The following is a 27,606-nucleotide window of genomic DNA, read 5'->3' as shown; positions in this document are numbered from 1 at the left end:
TGCTTGTCTACGAAACACTTAATGGCCTTGGACCAAAATACATGCTTGATTTGATAGATTCCTATGAAACATCTAGACCCCTAGGGTCGTCTGGAACCGGTCTCCTGTATGTTCCAAGAACAAGAACCAAGCATGGGGAGGCAGCATTTAGTCATAATGCTCCTCACCTCTGGAACAAGTTACCTGAAGGTCTGAAGTATGCTCAAACTGTTAGCTCGTTTAAATCAGGGCTAAAAACACTTTTGTTTAACACTGCATATCCATAACTGTTTATACAGTGGGGCAAATAAGTATTTAGTCAACCACTAATTGTGCAAGTTCTCCGACTTGAAAAGATTAGACAGGCTTGTACTTGTCAACATGGATAAACCTCAACCATGAGAGACAAAATGTGGAGAAAAATAAAAACAGGAAATCGCATTGTTTGATTTTTTTTAAAGAATTTATTTCCAAATTAGAGTGGAAAATAAGTATTTGGTCACCTACAAACAAGCAAGATTTCTGGCTGTCAAAGAGGTCTAACTTCTTCTAATGAGGTCTAACGAGGTCCCACGAGGCTCCACTCGTTACCTGTATTAATGGGACGTGTTTTAACTCATTATCGGTATAAAAGACACCTGTCCACAACCCTCAGTCAGTCACACTCCAAACTCCACTATGGCCAAGACCAAAGAGCTGTTGAAGGACACCAGAGACAAAATTGTAGACCTGCACCAGGCTCGGAAGACTGAATCTGCAATAGGTAAAACGTTTGGTGTAAAGAAATCAACTGTGGGAGCAATTATTAGAAAATGAAAGACATACAAGACCACGGATAATCTCCCTTGATCTGGGGCTCCATGCAAGATCTCACCACGTGGCGCCAAAATGATAACAAGAACGGTGAGCAAAAATCCCAGAACCACACGGGGGGACGTAGTGAATGACCTACAGAGAGCTGGGACCACAGTAACAAAGGCTACTATCAGTAACACAACGCGCCACCAGGGACTCAAATCCTGCACTACCAGACGTGTCCCCCTGCTGAAGAAAGTACACATCCAGGCCCGTCTGCGGTTCGCGAGAGAGCATTTGGATGATCTGGAAGAGGACTGGGAGAATGTGTTATGGTCAGATGAAAGCAAAATAGAACTTTTTGGTAGAAACACAGGTTCCCGTGTTTGAAGGAGAAAGAATACTGAATTGCATCCGAAGAACACCATACCCACTGTGAAGCATGGGGGTGGAAACCTCATGCTTTGCGGCTGTTTTTCTGCATAGGGACCAGAAAGACTGATCTGTGTAAAGGAAAGAATGAATGGGGCCATGTATCGAGAGATTTTGAGTGAAAATCTCCTTCCATCAGCAAGGGCATTGGAGATGAGACGTGGCTGGGTCTTTCAGCATGACAATGATCCTAAACACACAGCCAGGGCAACAAAGGAGTGGCTTCGTAAGAAGCATTTCAAGGTCCTGGAGTAGCCTAGCCTTTCTCCATCTGTGGAGGGAGTTGAAAGTCAGTGTTGCCCAATGACAGCCCCAAAACATCACTGCTCTAGAGGAGATCTGTGTGGAGGAATGGGCCAAAATAACAGCAACAGTGTGTGAAAAGCTTGTGAAGAGTTACAGAAACCATTTGGCCTCCGTTATTGCCAACAAAGGGTACATAACGAAGTATTGAGATTATCTTTTGGTATTGACCAAATACTTATTTTCCACCATGATTTGCAAATAAAATTCTTTAAAAATCAAGCAATGTGCTTTATTGGTTTTTTTCCACATTCTGTCTCTCATGGTTGAGGTTTGCCCATGTTGACTATTACAGGCCTCTCTAATATTTTCAAGTGGGAGAATTAGTGGTTGATTAAAGTGGTTGCCTTCTATTCCTCTTGTGCTTATCTCCATTGCGGATTTCAGTTAGTAGCAGTAGTAGTTGTAGTCGTATATGTTTTATTTTATTTTATTTTTTTTTATTCTATTCGTGATTAAATGTGATTTTTATGTATAATTTTATTTCCTATTTCGATTGTCTTTGTTTTTACGTTCCATTGATTTTAATGTGATTTTTATTATCTTCATGTGATGTAAAGCACTTTGAATTGCCTTGTGTTGAATTTTGCTATATTACACAGTTTCCAAGAGATTCAGCTGCCCTAACATACAGTAGTTTGTTGTTGAAAGTACTTGTTTATGTGTGAAGTTCCATTTGAGTGATTCAAACTTATTGGTATGGGTTACACATACTTTGGAAAATATTCACAGCTATCAAGGCCTATCAAAGTAAAGAGCTATAAGATGTTGGGCGGATGCAATCGTCTGCCAAAGAATTTGAATTGTAGAAAGCAGCAAAACTGGGAAAGGTTTCAGAGTTTCTAAGAACTTAAAGAAAAAAAAAAACTGGCAAAAAAACATACTTTTGGAAGAGGGGGAGGAAACCTTACTCAGAGAAACTATGCTTAACATACGATATTTTGAAACTGTAAATACCTTTAGGTCCAGGGCTGGCTTTCATTGTTTACCCGCGTGCTGTAGCTATGATGCCTATGCCACAAGTGTGGGCAGTGTGCTTCTTCCTCATGATCATCCTACTTGGCCTAGATAGTCAGGTAAGCATGATCTCTTTGAACGTATAGCACAAAGCTGTCGCTAAAAATTTCAACTGAAGCCTTCTACCTGTTGCAGTTTGTCGGACTGGAGTGTCTGATGACGTCACTGGTCGATCTCTACCCATCTTATCTACGTCAAGGCTGCAGACGTGAGCTAGTATTGCTGGCCATATGCACCGTCTCCTTTCTGCTAGGACTTTCCCTGGTGACTGAGGTTTGTTAAAAAAAAGAAAAAAACATCCATCCAAGTACAGTGCCCTCCGTAATTATTGTCACCCCTGAAAAATGTTTTTTTAGCTTCTAATATTTTTTTTTAATTCAAATAATATTGGACCTTAATGGGAAAAAAAAGAAAAATCCAACCTTCAATACAAGTGCATTCATTCAGTGGGGAAAAAAAATCTCACATAAGGAAAAAATGATTTGACATCAAATAATGTGTGTCACAATTATTAGCACCCCTGGTGCTAATAATGACCAAGATTGAGCTTTTTGGCAACAAACACTTTAAAGCTAAAGCACTCTCAGCTCGAAAGCTGAAGATGGGTGATCACTGGGTCTTTCAGCAAGACAATGACCCTAAATATATGGCCAAATCTACACAGAAATGGTTCTCCAGACACAAAATGAAGCTCCTCCCACGGCCATTTTAGTTGGCAAAAGGTGGTTGTACAAAGTATTAACACAGGGGTGCTAATAATTGTGACACACATTATTTGATGTCAAATAATTTTTTCTTTATGTAGGATTTTTTCCCCACTGAATGAATGCACTTGTATTGAAGGTTGGATTTTTCTCTTTTTTTCCATTGAGGTCCCATATTATTTGAATTAAAAAATATATATTAGAAGCTAAAAGACACATATTTTTCAGGGGTGCCAATAATTATGGAGGGCACTGTAAATGTTTTAAAAAGTTTCACATTCAGTCAGTTACCTGATAAGAATTTCACATACTTACAGTATGAATTTAGATTGTTATTTCCATCTGTAGCGCTGCAATGCATGCAAAGAGGCATGTTGGATGAAAGCTGTGTTGACAGCAGGTGGCAGCAGATGTTGACGGTCTCCCTCAAAGGAGCAGTGATAGCCAAATGAAGCTTCTTGAAGCTTCTTGAAGCAAGCAATGCTTTGCAGCTAATTGGTTCAAAGCTTCATGGTGGTTCATTTGGTTTTATAACAGTTTTATGACACAGCTGTCAAAAAAAAGTGTTACCAATTAATTTACAGTGGTGCAAATAAGTTTTTAGTCAACCACTAATTGTGCAAGTTCTCCCACTTGAAAATATTAGAGAGCCCTGTAATTGTCAAGATGGGTAAACCTCAACCATGAGAGACAGAATGTGGGAAAGAAAACAACAGAAAATCACATTGTTTCATTTTTAAAGAATTTATTTGCAAATCATGGTGGAAAATAAGTATTTGGTCAGTACCAAAAGTTCATCTCAATACTTTGTTATGTACCCTTTGTTGTCAATAACGGAGGCCAAACGTTTTCTCTAACTCTTCACAAGCTTTTCACACACTGTTGCAGTGATGTTTGGGGGCTGTTGTTGGGCAACACGGACTTTCAACTCCCTCCACAGATTTTCTATGGGGTTGAGATCTGGAGATTGGCTAGGCCACTCCAGGACTGTGGAATGCTTCTAACGAAGCCACTCCTTTGTTGCCCTGGCTGTGTCTTTGTGATCATTGTCATGCTGAAAGACCCAGCCACGTCTCATCTTCAATGCCCTTGCTGATGGAGATTTTCACTCAAAATCTCTCCATACATGGCCCCATTCATTCTTTCCTTTACACAGATCAGTCTTTCTGGTCCCTTTGCAGAAAAACAGCCCCAAAGCATGATGTTTCCACCATGCTTCACATTGGGTATGGTGTTCTTCGGATGCAATTCAGTATTCTTTCCCCTTCAAACACGAGAACCTGTGTTTCTACCAAAGAGTTCTATTTTGGTTCTGATCTGACCATAACACATTCTCTCAGTCCTCTTCTGGATCATCCAAATGCTCTGTAGCGAACCGCAGACAGGCCTGGACATGTACTGGCTTCAGCAGGGGGACACGTCTGGCAGTGCAGGATTTGAGTCCCTGGCGGGCGCATTGTGTTACTGTTAGTAGCCTTTGTTACTGTGGTCCCAGCTCTCTGTCGGTCCCCCTGCGTGGTTCTGGGATTTTTGCTCACCACTCTTGTTATCATTTTGACGCCACAGGGTGAGATCTTGCATGGAGCCCGAGATCGAGGGAGATTATCAGTGGTCTTGTATGTCTTCCATTTTTCTAATAATTGCTCCCACAGTTGATTTCTTTACACCAAGCGTTTTACCTCTTGCAGATTCAGTCTTCCCAGCCTGGTGCAGGTCAACAATTTTGTCTCTGGTGTCCTTTGACACCTCTTTGGTCTTGGCCATAGTGGAGTTTAGTGTGACTGACTGACATTGTGGACAGGTGTCATTTATACTGATAATGAGTTAAAACAGGTGCCATTAATACAGGTAACGAGTGGAGCCTCGTTAGACCTCGTGAGAAGAAGTTAGACCTCTTTGACAGCCAGAAATCTTGCTTGTTTGTAGGTGACCAAATACTTATTTTCCACTCTAATTTGGAAACAAATTTAATTAAATAATTAAAATTTAATTAAATAAAGTTTTTTTTTTCACATTCTGTCTCTCATGGTTGAGGTTTACCCATGATGACAATTACAGGCCTCTCTAATCTTTTCAAGGAGGAGAACTTGCACAATTAGTGGTTGACTAAATACTTATTTGCCCCACTGTATTTTGTCACCATTACCATTTTATTAGTCAATTATTCTATCAACTAGTTGGTACGAATAATCGAGTAATCACATTCATTAAGCATTCATTAATGTGTCATGCAGTGTCATGTCATAATTATGATAGTCTTATGACAGTCTTATGGCACCATTGTCAAATAAAGTGTTACCAAATTCCATAACTAGCAATTAATGAAACAACTAGAACAGTAACTGAAGAAATAATTAGCACAGAACATGAGTTTTGATGTTATTTACATCTGTAGCGCTGCAATGTATGCAAGGAGGGATATTGGACGGCAAGAGTGTTGACTGTCTCGCGAAATTGAAGCTTTTTGAAGCTTCATTTGGTCTTATGACAGTCTTATGATGGCAATGTCAAAAAAAGTGGTACTGGTTGATATCTTTTGGTGTTAATATCTCATAATAGAGGTGAGGTGCACCTTATAGTGCAAAAATTACGTTACTCGAGTAAATTGATTGATCGTTGCAGCACTAATACTGATAACCTAGTATTCATGCAGTATTTTTTTTTTACTCTACAGTCCCTGACAAAAGTCTTGTCACTTATCCATTTTGTAGAAACAATTGCAAATAACCAGACTCATAATCATCCAATTGGTTTCAGAAATGGCTCATATGAAAGCTAAGACCCTCCCAAATGATGTTGAATGTACAAAAATATATTTGTTTCCCTGTAAAATGATTTATCATTTAATGAAGACATAAAGGTCCAATTTTGGCAAGACAAAAGTTTGGTCGCCTACAGAAAGTAGTGTGAAAATTGCACAAAAAATGTATTTCAAATACAAAAATATGTTACATAACATAAGCGAATTAAGTAGTGGTGCTGTGAGATCCAAATTTAATATTTTGTACGACTTTCATGGGCTTTGGCAAGGATTCATCCAATTTATTGATGAAGTCATGAGGAACATCAAAGAAAGCAAGTCTTGCATGCCTCCCAGAGTTCATCAACATTCTTGAGTTTCGTCTTCCATGCTTGCTCTTTCATCCTACCCCAGACATGCTCAATGATGTTCATGTCTGGTGACTGGGCTGGCCAGTCCTGGAGGATCTTGATCTAGAGATTGAAGTATGCGATGGAGCACCATCCTGCTGCAGAATTTGTCCCTTTTTATGGTTAGGAATGTAAGAGGCAGCTTGGATTTGTTGATATTTCAGACTATTTATCTCTTAGGGTGCAGACAATTAAAAAAACGTGTGGCACTTGCCAAGGCCCACAGCCTGTCAAAAGGATGGACGCTTGAAAAGTGGCAAAAGGTGGATTTTTCAGATGAATCATCCATTGAATTACACCACTGTCGGCACAAATATTAAATACAACAGGAGACCTACTGGAGCCCGCATGGATCTGAGATTCACTCAGAAAACAGTAACGTTTGGTGGTTCCATCATTACCAAAATCATGGTCTGGAGTTACATTCAGTATTGGGGTGTGTGAAAGATCTGCAGGGTGGAAGGTAACATAAATAGTCTGAAATATCAACAAATCTTAGCTGCCTCTTACATTCCTAACCACAAAAAGGGCAAATTCTGCAGCAGGATGGTGCTCCATCGCATACTTCAATCTCTACCTCAAAGTTCCTCAAGGCAAAGAAGATTAAGATCCTCCAGGACTGGTCAGCCCAGTCACCAGACATGAACAGGATGAAAGAGGAAGCATGGAAGACGAAACCCAAGAATGTTGATGAACTCTGGGAGGCATGCAAGACTGCTTTCTTTGATGTTTCCTGATGACTTCATCAATAAATTGTATGAATCCTTGCCGAAGCCCATGGAAGTCATACATAATGTTAAATTATGATCTCACAGCACCACTACTTAATTCGCTTATGTTATGAACATATTTTTGTATTTTAAGTACATTTTTTGTTCAATTTTCACACTACCTTCTGTAGGCAACCAAACTTTTGTCTTGCCAAAATTTGACCTTTATGTCTTCATTAAATTATCAATCTTTTTTCAGTGAAACAAATATATTTTTGTACATTCAACATTATTTGAGTGGGTCTGAGCTTTCATATGAACCATTTCTGAAACCAATTGAATAATTAAAAGTCAGGTTATTAGCAAGTGTTTCTACAAAATGGATAAGCGACAAGACTTTTGTCAGGGACTGTATAGAAACATTGTCGAAAACTTGCCCCCCCCCCAAAAAAATCACCTCATTTCCCCCTAACACTATCTAAAAGGACATTTAAGGTCAGTTTCAAAGTGAGAACACTGCAAAGAAAACATGTTTTCCTAAGGGTGGTGGGTTACACCAGAGATATGCATTTTTCTTTTGAAATTTGGATCCTATTGCCAGAATTCAGTTTCCCATACCGCAGTGCACTACATCACTGAAAGAAAATGATTTGCAGCTACTGTGTGTTAACAGACTTGTGAAACTTTATGTTATTATTCTTGCTATGCTAACAGGGAGGCATGTACCTACTCCAGCTGGTGGACTTCTACGTATGCAGCGGGACCACCTTGCTCTTGCTTTCCCTTTGCCAGTCCGTTTGCATTGCTTGGGTCTATGGTATGCTCTTGGTCAAATTTACAAAATAATATGAACAAAGAGTAAATAATTCCCTTTTTACTTCATAGGGGCAGAGCGTTTCTATGGGAACATCACAGATATGATCGGTTATCGTCCATCTCCGCTAATGAAGCTGTGCTGGTGCTACTTCACCCCTTGTTTATGTTTTGTAAGCATTCCGTTAAAATCCTATTAACAGACAACTTATGTACTGTATTTCCTAAAACTGCCAGATGCCCTGAAACAACGCTCCGGATAGAAGCCTCACTTTTCTTTCATTAATGTACTGTATTTTCTCCTGGGCTATCCTGTCCAGAGTCATAAATAAGCTTGGAGTCTATCCCAAGTGACTAAGTAGAGTGGTATGAAAAAGTTTCTGAACCTATGGAATTTCTCACATTTCTGCATAAAATCACCATCAAATGTGATCTGATCTTTGTCAAAATCACACAGATGAAAAAACTGTCTGCTTGACCAGAGGTTGCGCTAGACTTCTTCGTTGTCTGTCATTTAGACTGACAGGGTCATAAAAATCCGGTCATAATCTATTTTTACCCGTCACTTAAATTTTTAAAATGATAATAATGAAATATTCAATACTATTTAGTTTTCATTCATTTTTCATTAATATTCTGTCCGAACAAGCTTAACAGAGAATCCACACCGTGCCATCACACATCAAGCAGATGAATATGTAACTTTTTCTCCGCAGTGACAAAAACAGCTGACTGTGGCGTCTAAAGGCTCAAACACACCAGCAACGTGAACGTCGCGTCAACGATCTCGCCGCGATTACGCTTCGAAACGCGGCCGTTAAAGTCAATCAGCCAATGCACACCAGTCGCAGTGCGTCCACGTGTTAGACGCGTCCCAGAAGCGCTAAACGCGACGCACGCAAAAAGAACAGCAGAGTTTGTTTTTTGACGCGAGACGCGGCCCCCCTGCGTCAATACTACTAAGTAGGTTCGGGCAGGCCGGAAGTCACTCATGTAAAAATACGGTGGATCCGGTCGATTTTCAAAATAGTATGCAATCGTAACTTACTATATAAATAAAATAAACTGAAATGAGCTAAAACACCTGCAATTAATACGAATAATACACAAATCCTGCTACACAATTAAATTAATTCCTGCGTGGTGCTTTAACTTGAGAAAAAACATCAATAAAGCTTAGAAAAATGTTCATAAGAAAAAAAATTAAAATCTTTGTCATTTGGATTGCTTTTTGCTTTAGCACATGACTTCTTTTTTCTTCTTTCTTTCAAAAAGAAAGCTGGCCAATACGCGAGGTCTGAAAGGCAAAGTGTTGTTGTTTTATTACCTTTAAATACCCGCTATTCTCGCGCGATCTTGCAATCCTCGCGTGAACCGATCGAGCCGCTCCACAGACGCGCTGCTCGTGAAACGCGTCCTATGGAAATTGACGCCGAGCGTCACTGGTGCGTTATCGCGGCGGGATCGTTGACGCGACTTTGACATTGCTGGTGTGTTACCGCCTTAACACACGGACACACTGCGACTGGTGTGCATTGGCTGATTGACTTTAACGGCTGCGTTTCGAAGCGTAATCGCGGCGAGATCGTTGACGCGACGTTCACGTTGCTGGTGTGTTTGAGCCTTAAGGCCAACGACGTCATGCATCAAGAGAGACAATAGCTAATTAATATGCTCACTCGCCACCCTGTGGTCTGGGGTATGAATTGCAACCTGTCAAAATGACAGATGGACTTCAGTTTTTTCCGTCACCGTTTTAAAAAAACGGTCAACGACGGAAAATATTCGGTTAACGCGACCCCTGGCTTAACACCCAAAAATTGATAGGTTTTCATATTTTAATGAGGATAGTGTGCAAACAATGACAAAATAAGTACAGTGCCTTGCAAAAGTATTCGGCCCCCTTGAACCTTGCAACCTTTCGCCACATTTCAGGCTTCAAACATAAAGATATAAAATTTACATTTTTTGTCAAGAATCAACAACAAGTGGGACACAATCGTGAAGTGGAACAAAATTTATTGGATAATTTAAACTTTTTTAACAGTTTTGTATTTGGCTGCATCCATCTTCCCGTCAATTTTAACCATCTTCTCTGTCCCTGCTGAAGAAAAGCAGGCCCAAACCATGATGCTGCCACCACCATGTTTGACAGTGGGGATGGTGTGTTCAGGGTGATGAGCTGTGTTGCTTTTACGCCAAACATATCGTTTTGCATTGTGGCCAAAAAGTTCAATTTTGGTTTCATCTGACCAGAGCACCTTCTTCCACATGTTTGGTGTGTCTCCCAGGTGGCTTGTGGCAAACTTTAAACGAGACTTTTTATGGATATCTTTGAGAAATGGCTTTCTTCTTGCCACTCTTCCATAAAGGCCAGATTTGTGCAGTGTACGACTGATTGTTGTCCTATGGACAGACTCTCCCACCTCAGCTGTAGATCTCTGCAGTTCATCCAGAGTGATCATGGGCCTCTTGGCTGCATCTCTGATCAGTTTTCTCCTTGTTTGAGAAGAAAGTTTGGAAGGACGGCCGGGTCTTGGTAGATTTGCAGTGGTCTGATGCTCCTTCCATTTCAATATGATGGCTTGCACAGTGCTCCTTGAGATGTTTAAAGCTTGGGAAATCTTTTTGTATCCAAATCCGGCTTTAAACTTCTCCACAACAGTATCTCGGACCTGCCTGGTGTGTTCCTTGGTTTTCATAATGCTCTCTGCACTTTAAACAGAACCCTGAGACTGAGCAGGTGCATTTATACGGAGACTTGATTACACACAGGTGGATTCTATTTATCATCATCGGTCATTTAGGACAACATTGGATCATTCAGAGATCCTCACTGAACTCCTGGAGTGAGTTTGCTGCACTGAAAGTAAAGGGGCCGAATAATATTGCACGCCCCACTTTTCAGTTTTTTATTTGTTAAAAAAGTTTAAATTATCCAATAAATGTTGTTCCACTTCACGATTGTGTCCCACTTGTTGTTGATTCTTGACAAAAAAATTAAATTTCATATCTTTATGTTTGAAGCCTGAAATGTGGCGAAAGGTTGCAAGATTCAAGGGGGCCGAATACTTTTGCTAGGCACTGTAAGTAAGTGAACCATTTGCCTAAGGCAGACATGTCCAAAGTTCGTCCCGGGGGCCAAATGCGGCCCTTGGTCAAATTTCATCCGGCCCCCAGCCTCTGTCATAAAATCAATAACGTCTGGCCCGCACACAGGCTTAATAAATTGATCAGCAGTACTGCTACCAGCATATGAAGTAGCTTACACACTAAATGCTGCTCCTCATTTACCCACTAAAAGGCAGCAGCACTCTAAGCAACTTTACCCCGTGTGACCCTTTACTCCCAATTTTGTAAAATGGCGACAATCAACAAAAAAAAAGAAAGTTGACTGCGACAGCCGAGAGTCGAAAGAGACCGCCACAAAGGCTAGTTGCGAGATTGTTGAAATAATTAATTTAAAAAAATAATAAAGCAAATGTGACACCCAGAATGGCTTGCTAAAATTTGATTAAATATATTGTTCTACGTAAAGGATGTCAGCTAAGGTCGGCCCCCCACATTTTTACCACACCAAATCTGGCCCCCTTTGCAAAAAGGCCTAAGGAGACGTAAAGAGTAATTGAAACCAATTTTACCAAACAATTTAAGTCATGTGTGTGCCCAATCACTAATGAATGGTTTAAAGCTGCCCTGCCCACTATAAAACACACACCTGTTAAGAATTGTCTTGATGAGAAGCATTGTCTGATGGCTCGGTCAAAAGAGCTGTGTGAAGACCTGCGATCAAGGATTGTTGATTCGTATAAAGCTGGGAAAGGATACAAAACCATCTCTAAAAGTCTGGATGTTCATCAATCGACAGTCACAGAAGTTGTCTACAAATGGAGAGAGTTTGGCACTGATGCTTCCCTCCCAAGGAGTGGCTGTCCACCAAAAATGACACCAAGAGTTCAGCGCAGAATACTCAGAGGGAAAACTGAACCCTAGAGTGTCTGCTAAAGGCTTACAGAAATCACTGGCACCGTCCAATATCTCTGAGCACACATCAACTATTCGTAAAACTATGGCCAAGAATGGTGTTCATTGGAGGACTCCACGGAAGATGCAACTGCTGTCTAAAAAAACCATTGTTGCTCGTTTAATGTTCGCAAAAAGGCACTTGGATACTCCACAGAAGTTTTGGCAAAATATTTTGTGGACTGATGAAACCAAAGTCGAATTGTTTGGGAGTAATACAAAACGCCATGTGTGGAGGAAAAATGGAACAGCTGACCAACATCAACACCTCATCTTCACCGTGAAGCATGGTGAAGGGAGCATCATGATTTGGGGCTGTTTTGCTGCCTCAAGGCCTGGACAACTTGCAATCATTAATGGAAGAATGAATTCAAAAGTTTTGCAGGGAAACCTGAGGCCGTCTCTCAGACAGTTGAAGCTAAAAAGATGCTGCAACAAGACAATGATCCAAAACACAGAAGTAAATCAACTTCAGAATGGTTTCAGAAGAACAAAATACACTTTCTGGAGCGGCCAAGTCAAAGTCCAGACTTGAACCCCATTGAGATGCTGTGTCATGACCCAAAGACAGCGATTCATGCCAGACATCCCAGGAATCTGACTAAACTACAGCACTTTTGTAGAGAAAAACGGGCCAAGATTAGTCCTGATCGATGTGCCAGATTGATCTGCAGCTGCAGGAAGCGTCTGGTTGAAGTTATTGCTGCCAAAGGGTGGGCCACAAAATATTAAATGTGATGGTTCACTTACTTATTTTCTCCCTTCTTTCATTGTTTGCATACTATCCTCATTAAAATATGAAAACCTACAAATGTTTGTGTGGTTTGAGTTAAAGCAGACACTGTTTTTTCATCTGTGTGCTTTTGACAAAGATCAGATCACATTTGAGAGCGATTTTATGCAGAAACATGAATGTAAATCATATAATTTTGTAGTATAACACATTTTCCACTGTTATAATAATTCAATTGTCTTTTCTAACCGCAGGGCACCTTCATCTTCTCCATCGTCAAATACTCTCCCTTGAAGTTCAGCAGCACTTATGTTTATCCACTGTGGGCCAACATCTTTGGCTGGTTCTTGGCCACTAGCTCCCTCTCCGCAATTCCTATTTTTGTGCTCTACAAACTAGTACACAGCGAAGGCACCCTGTATCAGGTAAGCGCAGTGGTAAAAGTGGGCCAGAACGGTCAGGAACGCAAGATTAAGGGCCGGAACTGTTCCGGTATAAGATTAAGGGCCAGAATGCTGTTCCGGTACACGGTGCTTTGATTCCAAAAATATGACGGCAACTGTCAAAACGCTATGTAAAAATTTTTTTTTAAATTTAAAATCCTAAAATGCCACACATGCATTTAATCTCCAAGAAGTGTTGACAAAAAGCATAATGAAGTACTTGTGTAGCGTAATCCGTTTCCACCGATATTTATTATTTATTTTATTCCACGGACGGCATGGAGGTTTCCCCAGCTGCTGCAGTTATCCGAGTCTGACGATGATGAGTCACGTCAATGTGCGAATGCACGCAGCAACGCAAAACGCCTGGACTCATTTATCCGTTCAATTGGCTGACATACTGACATGTGATCAGCAGAGATAGTTAGCTCTGATTGGTTCAAATGTGCATGTTTTCTGGAACAGCAAAAAAAAAAAAAAGTGTTGAATTGATGCGACAAAAAAGGGCAATGCAACAGAAAATGGATCAGATCTTTAAGAGCAAGCAGGGCCGGCCCAGGCCATTTGGGGGGCCTAAGCAAACTAATGCAAAGGGGCCCATATTTTTGGCCCACCATTTCGTCACAGTCTACTGTGAAACCCATACATGCAATCCAACCCATACGTCCATATTTTGTATATTAATCAGATTTTTTTGCACTGCATACTTCAAACTTCTCACCCCAAATGATTGTCAGTACTTACAGTAGATAGCGCCAAACCTTTTTCTAAAAGAGGAAAGAAAGAAAGTTAAGGAAGGACCTTTATTTTTTAAGCTTGTAATCAAGTATCAAAACTCACAAAAGTCAAATGAAGCAAACTGTAGTAAACAAAATAGTATCTAAATTAAACAATTGCCAGATTGGGGGCCCCCTAGTGGTCAGGGGCCCTAAGCAGCTGCATAGTCTGCGTATGGGCCGGGCCGGCCCTGAGAGCAAGGTAAGCGTTGAGGAGACTTATTCATCATATTTAGTTTTATTTGCTCTGATGGGGAGGTTTAGAACATCTTAGCTGTCAATGTGCACTTTGCACTTATATTTGTTCATTTATGTTAGACTACTTATTCATTTCCATATTATTTAAAAAAGTCTTCTTTCTGAATGTATGTTACCTACAAGAGAACAAGAGAACAAGTATTTGATTGATCAAATACTTGTTCTCCCCACTGTATATCTTTATAATAAAAAAAAAAAAAAAAAAGCAAAAGTAAACATTTACATTAATTTCAATTTTAATATACATCCAATGTTCTTAAGTAGTTAAAATTGAGATTTGGCATTTAGTATGTGAGGAGATGATGGGAAAATAAAAATTAGGAGATGGAGGTTGGGGTTATTGCTGTTTTTTTTTTGTTAACTTTTATTTTGCAAATCGTTGGAAAAATACAATTTTAAACAAAAATCAGTTTTTGTATGTGTTATAGAAATAAAAGTGTGCCTAAACAAACAAACAAACAAATAAATAAATAAATAAACACAATTTCTGGCTCTGTGGCAACCTTCACGTGTGGGAGTTCCGGCAAGAAATTCTAGCCACTTTCACCCCTGGGTAAGCAAAATATTCAATAACCAGCTGGAAGTAAATCCCGTGAAGTTACGTGATCAAAATTGATAAAGCAGTGTTGTGTAAAACATAGGAATCTAACAATATCAGTATCAATCAAACAAGATGACTGAAACGTTGAATATCTTTTAATTTTACCTTTAAATTAGGCTCATAGCAAACGTGAGTTCGTATCATGCACACTTTTATTGTGTGAGATTATGATCCAGGTGCCCTCATAGTGGACGAAGGAGGATTCAGGCTCTCCTGAAGAACAAGAACAGATGCATGTAGAGGTTGTTTAAGTCCAACTTGGCAAGCAGTCTTGGCCCTCATGTGGGAATCATAAACAACATTCCGGTTTCTTCGTTTCTCAAACAACACAGAAACACCAACATGACAGCTCTACGTGATCATTTATATGATATCGCTGATTTCACTTCCATCCATTTTTTTAACGGTGGTTGTCCTCATCAAGGTCAAAGGAAAGCTGGGGTAAAGTATACAGTCCCTGACCAAAGTCTTGTCTCTTCTCCATTTTGTAGAAACAATTGCTAATAACCTGACTTTTAATTATTCAATTGGTTTCAGAAATGGCTCATGTGAAAGCTAACACCCTCCCAAATGATGGTGAATGTACAAAAATTAGGGCTGTCAAAATTATCGCGTTAACAGGCGGTAATTAATTTTTTAAATTAATCACATTAAAATTAGGGCTGTCAAACAATTAAAATTTTTAATCGCGTTAATTAAAGCTTAAAAATTAATTAATCGTAATTAATCACAATTCAAAGCATCTATAAAATATGCCATATTTTTCTGTAAATTATTGTTGGAATGAAAAGATAAGACACAAGACGGATATATACATTCAACATACGGTACATAAGTACTGTATTTGTTTATTATTACCATAAATCAACAAGATGGCATTAACATTATTAACATTCTCTTAAAGCGATCCATGAATAGAAAGACTTGTAGTTCTTAAAGGATAAATGTTAGTACAAGTTATAGAAATTTTATATTAAAACCCCTCTTAATGTTTTTGTTTTATTAAAATTTGTAAAATTTTCAATCAAAAAATAAACTAGTAGCTAGCCATTGTTGATGTCATTACACCATGCTCATTCCCCAAACCCATAAAATCATTTGGACCCAAGCGCCAGCAGAGGGCGCCAAATAACAAAAAACAAGTAACAAGCGGACATTACACTTCTGTCATTTTAATCTGAGCGGGCCATGTGCGTTAATTGCATGAAATATTTCAACGTGATTAATTTAAAAAATTAATTACCGGCCGTTAACGCGATAATTTTGACAGCCCTAGTTAAAATATTTGACGCAATTACACATGCCCCGCTCAAACAGATTAAAATGACAGAACAGAGTCATGTCCACTTGTCACTTGTGTTTTTTGTCTCCCTCTGCTGGCGCTTTGGTGCGACTGAATTTATGGGTTTAAGCACCATAATGTAATGTAATTATTGACATCAACAATGGCGAGCTACTAGTTTTTAACTAATTTTTTTATTGAAAATTTTACAAATTTGATCAAAACGAAAACATTAAGAAGGGTTTTAATATACAATTTTTATAACTTGTACTAACATTTATCTTTCAAGAACTACAAGTCTTTCTATCCATGGATCGCTTGAACAGAATGTTAATGTCAATGCCATCTTGTTGATTTATTGTTATAATAAACAAATACAGTACTTATGTACAGTATGTTGAATGTATATATCCGTTTTGTGTCTTATCTTTCCCTTCCAACAATAATTTACAGAAAAATATGGCATATTTTATAGATGGTTTGAATTACGATTAATTAATTTTTAAGCTGTGATTAAGTCGATTAAAAATTTTAATTGTTTGACAGCCCTAGTAAAAAGATGTCAATGTTGTGGAGGTGGGGAACACAACACTAATTTTGCAACTGAAAGTCCGACCTGCATCAGAGTTTGCATAACATTGAACTGTATGTATTTGATAACCTGCAAAACTTGAGAAGTAGCTGCTTAGAGAGAAGTGTCCTTCGGTATGTTTTCTACTGTTAACAAGGTTTAACCCCTTTTCCCCAATTTTCATTCTTATTTGATTTATGTGATCTTAAAGCAGCCCAAAGGAGATTTCATTTTTTTGTTGAGTTTCGTTGTGCTTGTGGACAAAAGCAGTAGTGTTTTACCTGAAGGAAGGTTCCATTTTTATTTTTGGTATTCCCTATCCAAGACGTTTTTTTCAGTTGTATTTAATTTAGGGCTGTCAAACTTATCGCGTTAACGGGCGGTAATTAATTTTTTAAATTAATCACATTAAAATATTTGACGCAATTAACGCAATGCCCTGCTCAAACAGATTAAAATGACAGCTCAGGGTCATATGCACTTGTTACTTGTGTTTTTGGGAGTTTTGTCGCCCTCTGCTGGCGCTTGGGTGCGACTGATTTTATGGGTTTAAGCACCATCCATGAGCATTGTATAATTATTGACATCAACAATGGCGACCTACTAGTTTATTTTTGTTTGAAAATTTTACAAATTTTATTAAAACGAAAACATTAAGAGGGGTTTTAATAATAATTTTCTGTAACTTGTACTAACATTTATCTTTTAAGAACGACAAGTCTTTCTATCCATGGATTGACAACCCTAACAAAAATACATTAGTTTCACTGAAAAAAGATTTATCATTTAACCCTTAAATACCTGCAACATGAAGCAATGATCAGAGAATCCCAAAATTTGAAAAATAAGGTCCTAATGAAACCTTTTTTTCAATTTGTAAAAAGAAAAGTCAAAATGAATATGTGTAATAAGCGCTCTAATATCTATAACCCTTGCTAAATCCTGTTTTTTTTTCTCATGGAACCTGCAGATGCATGTGTTAACTTGCATCCATCATTTTTTTTTTCCAAAAAGAAATGTCAAAATTCTCAATTAGTCTCAAAATCATGAAATATTAGGTGAATCAAATGTGATACATTCGGCAATAAAGGGTTTTTAATGAAAACATAAAGGTCAAATTTTGGCAAGACAAAAGTTTTGTCGCCTACAGAAAGTAGTGTGAAAATTGAACAAAAAATGTACTACAGATACAAAAATATGTTACATAACATAAGCGAATTAAGTAGTGGTGCTGTGAGATCCAAATTTAATATTTTGTATGACTTCCATGGCCTTGAAGGACTGCATCCATGCGGTTCGGCAAGGATTCATACAATTTATTGATGAAGTCATCAGGAACATCAAAGAAAGCAGTCTTGCATGCCTCCCAGAGTTCATCAACATTCTTGGGTTTCGTCTTCCATGCTTCCTCTTTCATCCTGTTCATGTCTGGTGACTGGGCTGGCCAGTCCTGGAGGATCTTGATCTTCTTTGCCTTGAGGAACTTTGAGGTAGAGATTGAAGTATGCGATGGAGCACCATCCTGCTGCAGAATTTGTCCCTTTTGATGGTTAGGAATGTAAGAGGCAGCAAAGATTTGTTGATATTTCAGACTATTTATGTTGCCTTCCACCCTGCAGATCTCTCACACATCCCCATACTCGATGGAACCCCAGACCATGATTTTGCCACCACCAAACTTCATGGTTTTCTGAGTGAATCTTGGCTCCATGCGGGCTCCAGTAGGTCTCCTGCAATATTTGCGGCGACTCTGGTGTAATTCAATGAAAGATTCATCTGAAAAATCCACCTTTTGCCACAAAATAGTGAAGTTTGGTGGTGGCAAAATCATGGTCTGCATTCCTCCATGCAGATTTCCTCTGGAACAGTGATGTTTTGGGGCTGTCGTTAGACAACACAGACTTTCAACTCCCTCCACAAATTTTCTATGGGGTTGAGATCTGGAGACTGGCTAGGCCACTCCAGGACCTTAAAATGCTTCTTACGAAGCCACTCGTTTGTTGCCCTGGCTGTGTGTTTGGGATCATTGTCATGCTGAAAGACCCAGCCACGTCTCATCTTCAATGCCTTTGCTGATGGAAGGAAATTTTCTCTCAAAATCTCTCGATACATGGCCCCATTCATTCTTTCCTTTACACAGATCAGTTGTCCTGGTCCCTTTGCAGAAAACAGCCCTAAAGCATGATGTTTCCACCCCCATGCTTCACAGTGGGTATGGTGTTCTTCGGATGCAATTCCGTATTCTTTCTCCTCCAAACAAGAGAACCTGTGTTTCTCCCAAAAAGTTCTATTTTGGTTTCATCTGACCATAACACATTCTCCCAGTCCTCTTCTGGATCATCCAAATGCCCTCTAGCTAACCGCAGACGGGCCTGAATGTGTACTGGCTTCAGCAGGGGATCACGCCTGGCAGTGCAGGATTTGAGTCCCTGGCGGCGCGTTGTTATTGATAGTAGCCTTTGTTACTGTGTTCGTAGCGCTCTGTAGGTCATTCACTAGGTCCCCCCGTGTGGTTCTGGGATTTTTGCTCACCATTCTTGTTATCATTTTGATGCCACAGGGTGAGATCTTGCACGGAGCCCCAGATCGAGGGAGATTATCAGTGGTCTTCTATGTCTTCCATTTTCTAATAATTTCTCCCACAGTTGATTTCTTTACATAAGTGTTTTACCTATTGCAGATTCAGCCTTCCCAGCCTGGTGCAGGTCTACAATTTTGTCTCTGTTGTGCTTCGACAGCTCTTTGGTCTTGGCCATAGTGGAGTTTAGAGTGTGACTGAGTGAGGTTGTGGACAGGTGTCTTTTATACCGATAATGAGTTAAAACAGGTGCCATTAATACAGGTAACGAGTGGAGCCTCGTTAGAAGAAGTTAGACCTCTTTGACAGCCAGAAATCTTGCTTGTTTGTAGGGGACCAAATACTTATTTTCCGCTCTAATTTGGAAATAAATTCTTTAAAAATCAAACAATGTGATTTTCTGTTTTTTTTTCTTCTCCACATTCTGTCTCTCGTGGTTGAGGTTTACCCAAGTTGACAATTACAGGCCTCTCTAATCTTTTCAAGTAGGAGAACTTGCACAATTGGTGGTTGACTAAATACTTATTTGCCCCAATGGTGCTGTGTGGAATTGAGCTAAACAGGTGTAAATAAACAGATAAACAGGTGTATTGGTGCAGCATGTCATCAAAATATACTTCAGTAGACCATTGCTGTAAATTGACTAAAAATAATGCAATGACTCACATGTTAATGACCGAAGTGTCTTTCTTTTCTCTATCTCTCCTCTTTCCGCAGCGGTTTATGGCGCTCTGCATTCCTGAAGATGATCTGAAATGTCTTTCGCAGCTGGGAGATAAGGTCGTTGCACCAATCACCGAACTGAAACCTTTGTCTTGTGTGGAGGAAGTTACCAAATGCCCAAGTGGGTATATTCAATAATGAGGAGATGAGATGAAGAGCCTTCAACTATACAAGACTCACGAAGACGAATGTATAGCTAAGACTTGGACCCGGATATATTACTTTTTTTTTTTTTAAGTATTGTATTGTTCACTGTAAAATTTCCTTGCAAAAAAGTACTGACATCTCTATAGATTTACAGCAAAATATGATAGTGCCTTTTGCGAGAGTGTAGGTTTGGTCTCAACATTGGATGGGACGAGATAACAGCATAACCTGCATGTACACTTTTTGCTGGGGACAGGACATTATTAAGACCAAAGAGATACCTCCATAAAGTTGGCCTCCCATCAGACGCAAATTTATATAAAAATAATGTCAATCATTTGTGCTACGTTTGTGCTGTAAAAAGTTTCGTTTGGGCTGCTGTCGTTTTTGAGATATTTACAATTCTTATAAACAGTGCTGTCCAAAAGTATTGGCACCCCTGCAATTCTGTCAGATAATGCTCAATTTCTCCCAGAAAATGATCGCAATCGCAAACGCTTTGGTAGTAATATCTTCATTTATTTTGCTTGCAATAGAAAAACCCAAACAAGAATGGGAAAAAAAATAAATAAATCATGATCATTTTACACAAAACTCCAAAAATGGGCCGGACAAAAGTACTTGCACCCTTGGAAAAATTATGTGATGCTTCTCTAATTGTGTAATTAACAGCACCTGTTACTCACCTGTGGCACATAACAAGTGAGGCAATAACTTTATCACACTTGCAGCTAGTTAAAATGGATTAAAGTTGACTTAACCTGTCCTGTGTCCTTGTGTGTACCGCATTGAGCATGTAGAAAAGAAAGAAAACCACTGTCTGAGGACTTGAGAAGCAGCATTGTGAGGAAGCATGGGCAATCTCAAGGCTACAAGTCCATCTCCAAAGACCTGAATGTTCCTGTGTCTAGCGTGCGCAGTGTCATCAATAAGTGTAAAGGCCATGGCACTGTGGCTATCCTCCCTAGATGTGGACGGAAAAGAAAAATTGACGAGAAATTTCAACGAAAGTTGTGCAGACGATGGATAAAGAACTTCGACTAACATCCTAACAAGTTCAAGCTGTCCTGCAGTCCGAGGGTACAACAGTGTCAACCCGTACTATCTATCTGGGTCTGAATGAAAAAGGACTCTATGGGAGGATACGCAGGAAGACCCCACTTTAGACCCAGAGACATAAAAAAAGCCAGGCTGGAGTTTGCCAAAACTTACCTGAGAAAGCCAAAAACGTTTTGGAAGAGTGTTCTCCGGTCAGATGAGACAAAAGTAGAGCTTTTTGGGAATAGGCATCAACATAGAGATTACAAGAAGAAGAAATGAGGCCTTCAAAGAAAATAGCACGGTCACAACAGTCAAATATGGGGGCGGTTCCCTGATATTTTGGGGTTGCTTTGCTGCTTCTGGCACTGGACTGCTTGACCGTGTGCATGGCATTATGAAGTCTGAAGACTACCAACAAATTTTGCAGCATAATGTAGAAAGCTGGGTCACCCTCAGATGTCATGGGTCTTCCAGCAGGACAATGACCCAAAACAGTTGGCCAAAGAAGAATGGTCTAAAATTCCAGCAGAGCAACGTAAGAAACTCATTGATGGATTCCGGAAGTGGTTTTTCGCAGTTATTTTGTCTAAAAGTTGTGCTACCAAGTATTAGGCTGAGGGTGCCAATACTTTCGCCCGGCCCATTTTTTTGGAGTTTTGTGTAAAATGATATATATTTTTTTTCCATTCTCTTTTGTGTTTTTTCATTGCAAGCCAAATAAATGAATATATTACTACCAAAGCATTTGTAATAGCGTACTGCACGCAGGCTATTTTTAGACCGTGACGTCGTATCGTAAAGCGGAAGTAGCAAACCATTATATTTCGGCCTTCTTTCTCCGGTAATCTTTCAAAAACTGACATGCCGATTAATCACTGCTACTATGGAACTTGTAGAAACGACTCTAGACATTACGACATATAAAGGATGTTTTCTTCATACTCTACCGGAACCAAAAAACGTGAATAATGGAGCTACTATGCCGCGAACGTCTAAAAGACCAGTTTAACGCCAGTAAAGTGAAGCCGTTCACATTTCATATGCAGTAAACATTTTGTTTGGGCCAAGAAGTAAGCCATTTTGATATTTTGAGTTATTTTTTTCGCGTGGCGTTTTTCGTGCTGCTTCTGTCTGACAATGAATGACCTGAAAAAAAATTTAAAGTGGTATCTGACTGCCACCGTTGTTACCTTTTCTGTTGGAAAGAAACAACTTTAGTAAGGGGAAAGTGTAAATAAATTAATAGAATTAAGATTTGTTATGAATGAAAAAATGAAGTGTTTGTTGGCTGTCAACGAGTAGCGTTTGCAATCGCTACACAAAACTGCAAAGTCCCCCAAAAGAATGGTCAGAGACGTAAGACAAACAGGGGATATAATATATAAGAAACATGGGGCTTATGGTAGTAAAGGATGGATTGTTGAAACAGGAGAATATCATTTTCAGTGGCGTAAGAAAAAGGTGTCGATAAAAAAGCGAAGCCGTTGACACTCAAGCCATCTCTTTAACTGAACATTTGTATGTTCTTCCACATTTTTACCAGTGAATTTGACACTAGGGACATCATTTTCGGACAGAATTGGTAGGTTTAGCTCTGTAAACATCTCCGTCGTACACTATTCCCATTCATTTCCTATTGGGGACAAACAAGAGCTACCTTAGCTAACAGCAGATCCACAGAAGCTTACGTCATAAATATTAATGAGCGGAAGTGACGTATAGCGCGATGTACCCCATTGCAATCATTTTCTAGGAGAAATTTAGCAATATCTGACAGAATTGCTGGGGTGCCAATACTTTTGGCCAGCACTGTAGGTCAATCTGAGGGCAAGCAGCCCCCCATTTTGTTTCAAAATGACAAAAAACTGTGTCAATTGTTTTTTTTGCTGTTTGCCTTTTTGCTGTTAATTTCTTTTGTTTGTGCTGCTATTGTTTTGTAGGTATTCAGATATTAAATAGATGATAGCATACCTGTCAAGTTGTACGGTTTCGGCGTAATTAGTACAAGTGAGCACTGATTTTTAAATGTGTACGCCGTACGTTCAAAATCTGTACGTTTATCGTGCATTACGTTTTTTTTTCTCCGTTCGGATTTTGTCAGCGTTTTGGCAACGAGACAACGTTACTATGCGTTACAACGTTGGTTGAATGACGCGAGAAAAGTCAGAGACACGGAGAGAGAAAAGTGTTTGTTGTGACGCTGTAGCAAACACGATGCTAGGCTAGGTGGCTCCAATATTTCCTGACTGTAGCCGACAGCCTACAATCTACGCCTAGATTATTACATGCATATAGAACTACATGCGAAATGACAGACTCGGCGGTGTTAGTAAACAGCCGCCATTTTAAAGCAGTAGACTTCTCAGAAAGGCTCTGTTGTAGTGAACCTTCCTAGCGAACCTAAGTAACTTTTGATTTAAAATACTCCTAAATCGGCAAAATCTTGACTTGAATCTATCTTTAAATGATGAAACAGTTTTAAAACTTTCACGTGTCGAAAGCAGACAGAAGGGAACTAATGCAAAAATGGAAGCAATTTTAACAAACGGTTGATTCACAACATTAAATGACTTCCAAACGTAGCAAAGGTTACTATGTTTTTTGTTTTTTTGAAAAAAAATGGAGAAAAAAACATGAACGGTAACACCAATTACTTTGCCAAGTAACTAATTACTCTTACATTCAGGTAACTGAGTTGCTAACTCAATTACTTTTTGGGAGAAGTAATTTGTAACTGTAATTAATTACTTTTTTAAAGTAAAGATTAACAACACTGGTCATTAAGATGAAGTCTGCAGAATGAAAAGTGACGAAAGCGGAGATTTTATCCTGCCAATTTGTTGCCGAACACAATTTGCCCGCAACTATTGCTGATCACTTCTCAGAATTAGCTAAAGAAATGTTCCCTAACTCAAAGATTGCATCGGTAAGTTAATTTTATCATTTGACCTTTTTAATTTAGAATTGGACACACTAACGGACTACCTTCAAGTCAAACTGAATTGCGAGCTGAAGTGCAGCCATCAAAAGACATGATAGAAATTGCCAAAAGTGCTACATACAATTATAACAAAAGTCACTGTTAAATTTTAGTAATCATGATGTAGCTGAAGATATTGTTCTTTGATTGCACCAGGTTATATGTTACAATATTACCAATAAATTCATATTATTATAAAAATTGAGTTTTATTGTTGTTTCATATTGCACGCTATATACAACGTTGTAAGATTAGTCACCAGTTTGTAAGGGCATACCTCACTATTTGTAAGATTGCCATCGGCCTCGGGTTGACAGGTATGTAATACAAATAATAGAAACGAATGGCACCATTTCGTTTCTATTTTACAATAAATCGGGGGGCTGCAGGACGTCATCACTCGAAATTACTATCTCACCATCTGAAAAACAATAGCAGCACAAACGAAATTTTTTAAAATCGCAAACGAAGCATTAACAAATGACACCAATTTTAGCCGTTTTGAATCAAAATGGGGGGCTGGTTGACCTCAGATTGACCTATAAAAGAATTGTAAATATCTTAATAAAGGTAGCAGCACAAATGAAACTTTTTACAGCACAAACGTTTGACATCATTTTTATATAAATTTGCATCGGATGGGGGTCAACTTCACAGAGGTAGAGCAGAATTATGCATAATTTTAGAAACAAACAAAAAAAAATATGGAGAACAAAAATTTCTATTCTAATGGAAGATTTTATAAACAAGGACATGTCATCTGTGAGCCAGTAGTGTTAGCGAAATAGCGTCAGCCTGTGTGTTGCTTCTCGCCGCGTTTTGATGACGTCATCACTAGAGGACTAAGGTTCTTCACACTATTTGGTGGTGAACTGATGATGCATTTTTAGCCATAGACGGATTTGACTTTTGGGGCTGGGGGGGCACAACATGTTGATGACTCTGAAACGCAGTGTCAGCAATAAAATTAACTTACAAGAATATTTATAATGATAAGTTTACAATCAGCGTCTTTTGTTTCCCATCATTCTTAAGGGGAATTCTAAATCAGGCTGCTTAGGCAATACTTTTCGCCATGATCGTCATCCATTGAATATAGTACGCCCGCAGGTGTCGTGCCAATGTAGTTACCCCAGTCAAAAATTGTATCCCCTGGGCGGAGCCTTATGGAGGTAAATTTGTGTCTTTATTATTCAATCAAAAAAAAGTCGCTTCAATCCAAAAAAAGTGTGTTTGAATACAAAAATGAATTTGAAACTCAAAAAAATTCATATGAAAGCTATTTTTCTTTGATTTGAAGTTTTTTTTTTTTTAAAATTCATTTATTCAAGATTTTTTTTTTGATTGAAGTAATGTTGATTTGTGTTTGGGCCACATTTTGGCTAAGACATTTTTGTCTTTATTATTCAATCAAAAAATAAGTTGCTTCAAAAAAATATACATTTTCAAAAAGAAAAATCACTTCAATCAAAAAAAAAAAAAAAAAATTTCAATCATGGAAAAAGTTTTTGAATGCGAAAAAATATTTGAGATTGAAAAATTTGCATTCGAACACTTAATTTTTCATCGAAAAAGTTTTTTTGTGTGTTTGGGCCATATTATGGGTAGGACATTTGTCTCTCAATCATTTAATCCCCCCCAAAAGTTGCTTCAATCAAAAAAAAAAAAAAAAAAAAAAATATATATATATATATATATATATATATAATATTTTATTAAAAAAAAAATATATATATATGTATATTTTGATTTTTTTCTCAAAGAAAAAAAAAAATCATTTGAAAAATAAAATTGCCCTCCCCTAATTTTTTTTTTTTGGGGGGGGGGGGGATTATATGCAAAGCAAATGACCGCCTAAGTTGCTAGTCACATGATCTGTTCGAAAAATAATTTTGAACCATTATAAAAATATATTTTTTTGTTCATTTCATTCATTTTTGTTGCAGTTTTATTGCTTTACAACTTTAATAAATATAGGAAAGTCAATTACATTCAATGACACTTTTCGGCCACCAGGGGGGCCCTGGCCCCCACTTAAAATCCGCTTATGTTTTTAGCACTAGTCATACTTTAGTCATCTCAAAATGTGTCTTCGTCTAGTTTTTTTTTTTTTTGGACAAAACTCAAGACTAATTTCATCCAGTATTATTCGACGTTTGCAAAAAAAAAAAATGTTTTCGCCTGTAAAATTTTAAAAAATTTACTCCACAAAAAAATTTTTTTTTTAATAAAAATAAAGAAAGGTTTCCAACTATTCCGAATGAATATTGACAGACAAGCACATATTGTAGCAGCACAAATGAAACTTTTTACAGCACAAACAAGCACAAACGTTTGACATCATTTTTATATAAATTTGCGTCGGATGGGGGGCCAACTTCACGGAGGTAGAGCTGAATTATGCAAAATTTTAGAAACAAAAAAATACTAAAAAAATATGGAGAACAAAAATGTAAATGTGGAATGGTGTGTGCTGGGTTCGCTTAGTGCATGCCCACATCTGATATGCTCGGACCGCCATGAGTTGTTTTGTTTGACTTCTTCAAAGTCTTAAAAAACACTGATTATAAAGCATTAACTTGTATTTTTTGTTATAGTTCTACCAGTAATTTTAAATAGCGTACTACTGTAATTCCATTACTTCAATTGTATAGTGCCGTTACAATAATGATTTTGCAAAGTGCCTTACAACATCATTTTAGGTTGTTTTTTTTAATTTGTCAAATATCTATCATTTTATTTTCCTGTAACTGTTGTTCTCTGTTGTTTATGAGTACTGTACACAAACATACTGGAATGTCTATTTACAGATTGTTTTAGGGTTTTATTTAATAAAAGCATTGTTCATTTGGTCAGATTGTTATTTTTACTGGGTGGGACTAACTCCCCCCAAAATAATAAGACTTATTTTTGAAATTGTCTTCAGTTTAAGTTAAGTGCCTGTTTGCCACATAAAGGAAGTTTAATGTTTGAACTACTGCCTCCATGAGTTAAAGATTTGATACAGTGGGGCAAATAAGTATTTAGTCAACCACTAATTGTGCAAGATCTCCCACTTGAAAATATTAGAGAGGCCTGTGAGTGTCAACACGGGTAAACCTCAACCATGAGAGACAGAATGTGGAGAAAAAAAAACATAAAATCACATTGTTTGATTTTTAAAGAATGTATTTGCAAATCATGGTGGAAAATAAGTATTTGGTCAATACCAAAAGTTCATCTCAATACTTTGTTAGGTACCCTTTGTTGCCAATAACGGAGGCCAAATGTTTTCTGTAACTCTTCACGAGCTTTTCACGCACTGTTGCTGGTATTTTGGCCCATTCCTCCATGCAGATCTCCTCTAGAGCAGTGATGTTTTGGGGCTGTCGTTGGGCAACACGGACTTTTGACTCCCTCCACAGATTTTCTATCGAGTTGAGATCTGGAGACTGGCTAGGCCACTCCAGCAACTTGAAATGCTGTTTACGAAGCCACGCCTTTGTTGCCCTGGCTGTGTGTTTGGGATCATTGTCATGCTGAAAGACCCAGCCACGTCTCATCTTCA

At 38.5% G+C, this 27,606-nt stretch overlaps 1 protein-coding gene across 1 annotated transcript in view; it reads left to right on the top strand.

The window, feature by feature from the left end:
• The window catches only part of LOC130906637 (sodium- and chloride-dependent GABA transporter 2-like), a 55,518-nt gene extending 29,820 nt beyond the window's left edge, over positions 1-25,698 (top strand). Inside the window, exons 9-14 of the mRNA XM_057821151.1 lie at positions 2,473-2,585; positions 2,662-2,799; positions 7,805-7,907; positions 7,976-8,076; positions 12,914-13,084; positions 19,886-25,698. Of these exons, the coding sequence (XP_057677134.1) occupies positions 2,473-2,585; positions 2,662-2,799; positions 7,805-7,907; positions 7,976-8,076; positions 12,914-13,084; positions 19,886-20,029 (770 nt within the window). The 3' untranslated portion in view covers positions 20,030-25,698. The remainder of the gene's footprint in view (positions 1-2,472; positions 2,586-2,661; positions 2,800-7,804; positions 7,908-7,975; positions 8,077-12,913; positions 13,085-19,885) is intronic.
• The last annotated feature ends 1,908 nt before the right edge of the window (positions 25,699-27,606 follow it).

This window comes from Corythoichthys intestinalis, chromosome 18 (genome assembly GCF_030265065.1).
Source record: "Corythoichthys intestinalis isolate RoL2023-P3 chromosome 18, ASM3026506v1, whole genome shotgun sequence".
Taxonomy (NCBI): Eukaryota; Metazoa; Chordata; class Actinopteri; order Syngnathiformes; family Syngnathidae; genus Corythoichthys; species Corythoichthys intestinalis.
Note: the sequence above shows the minus strand (reverse complement) of the source record. Positions and strands in the feature narration are given on the sequence as shown.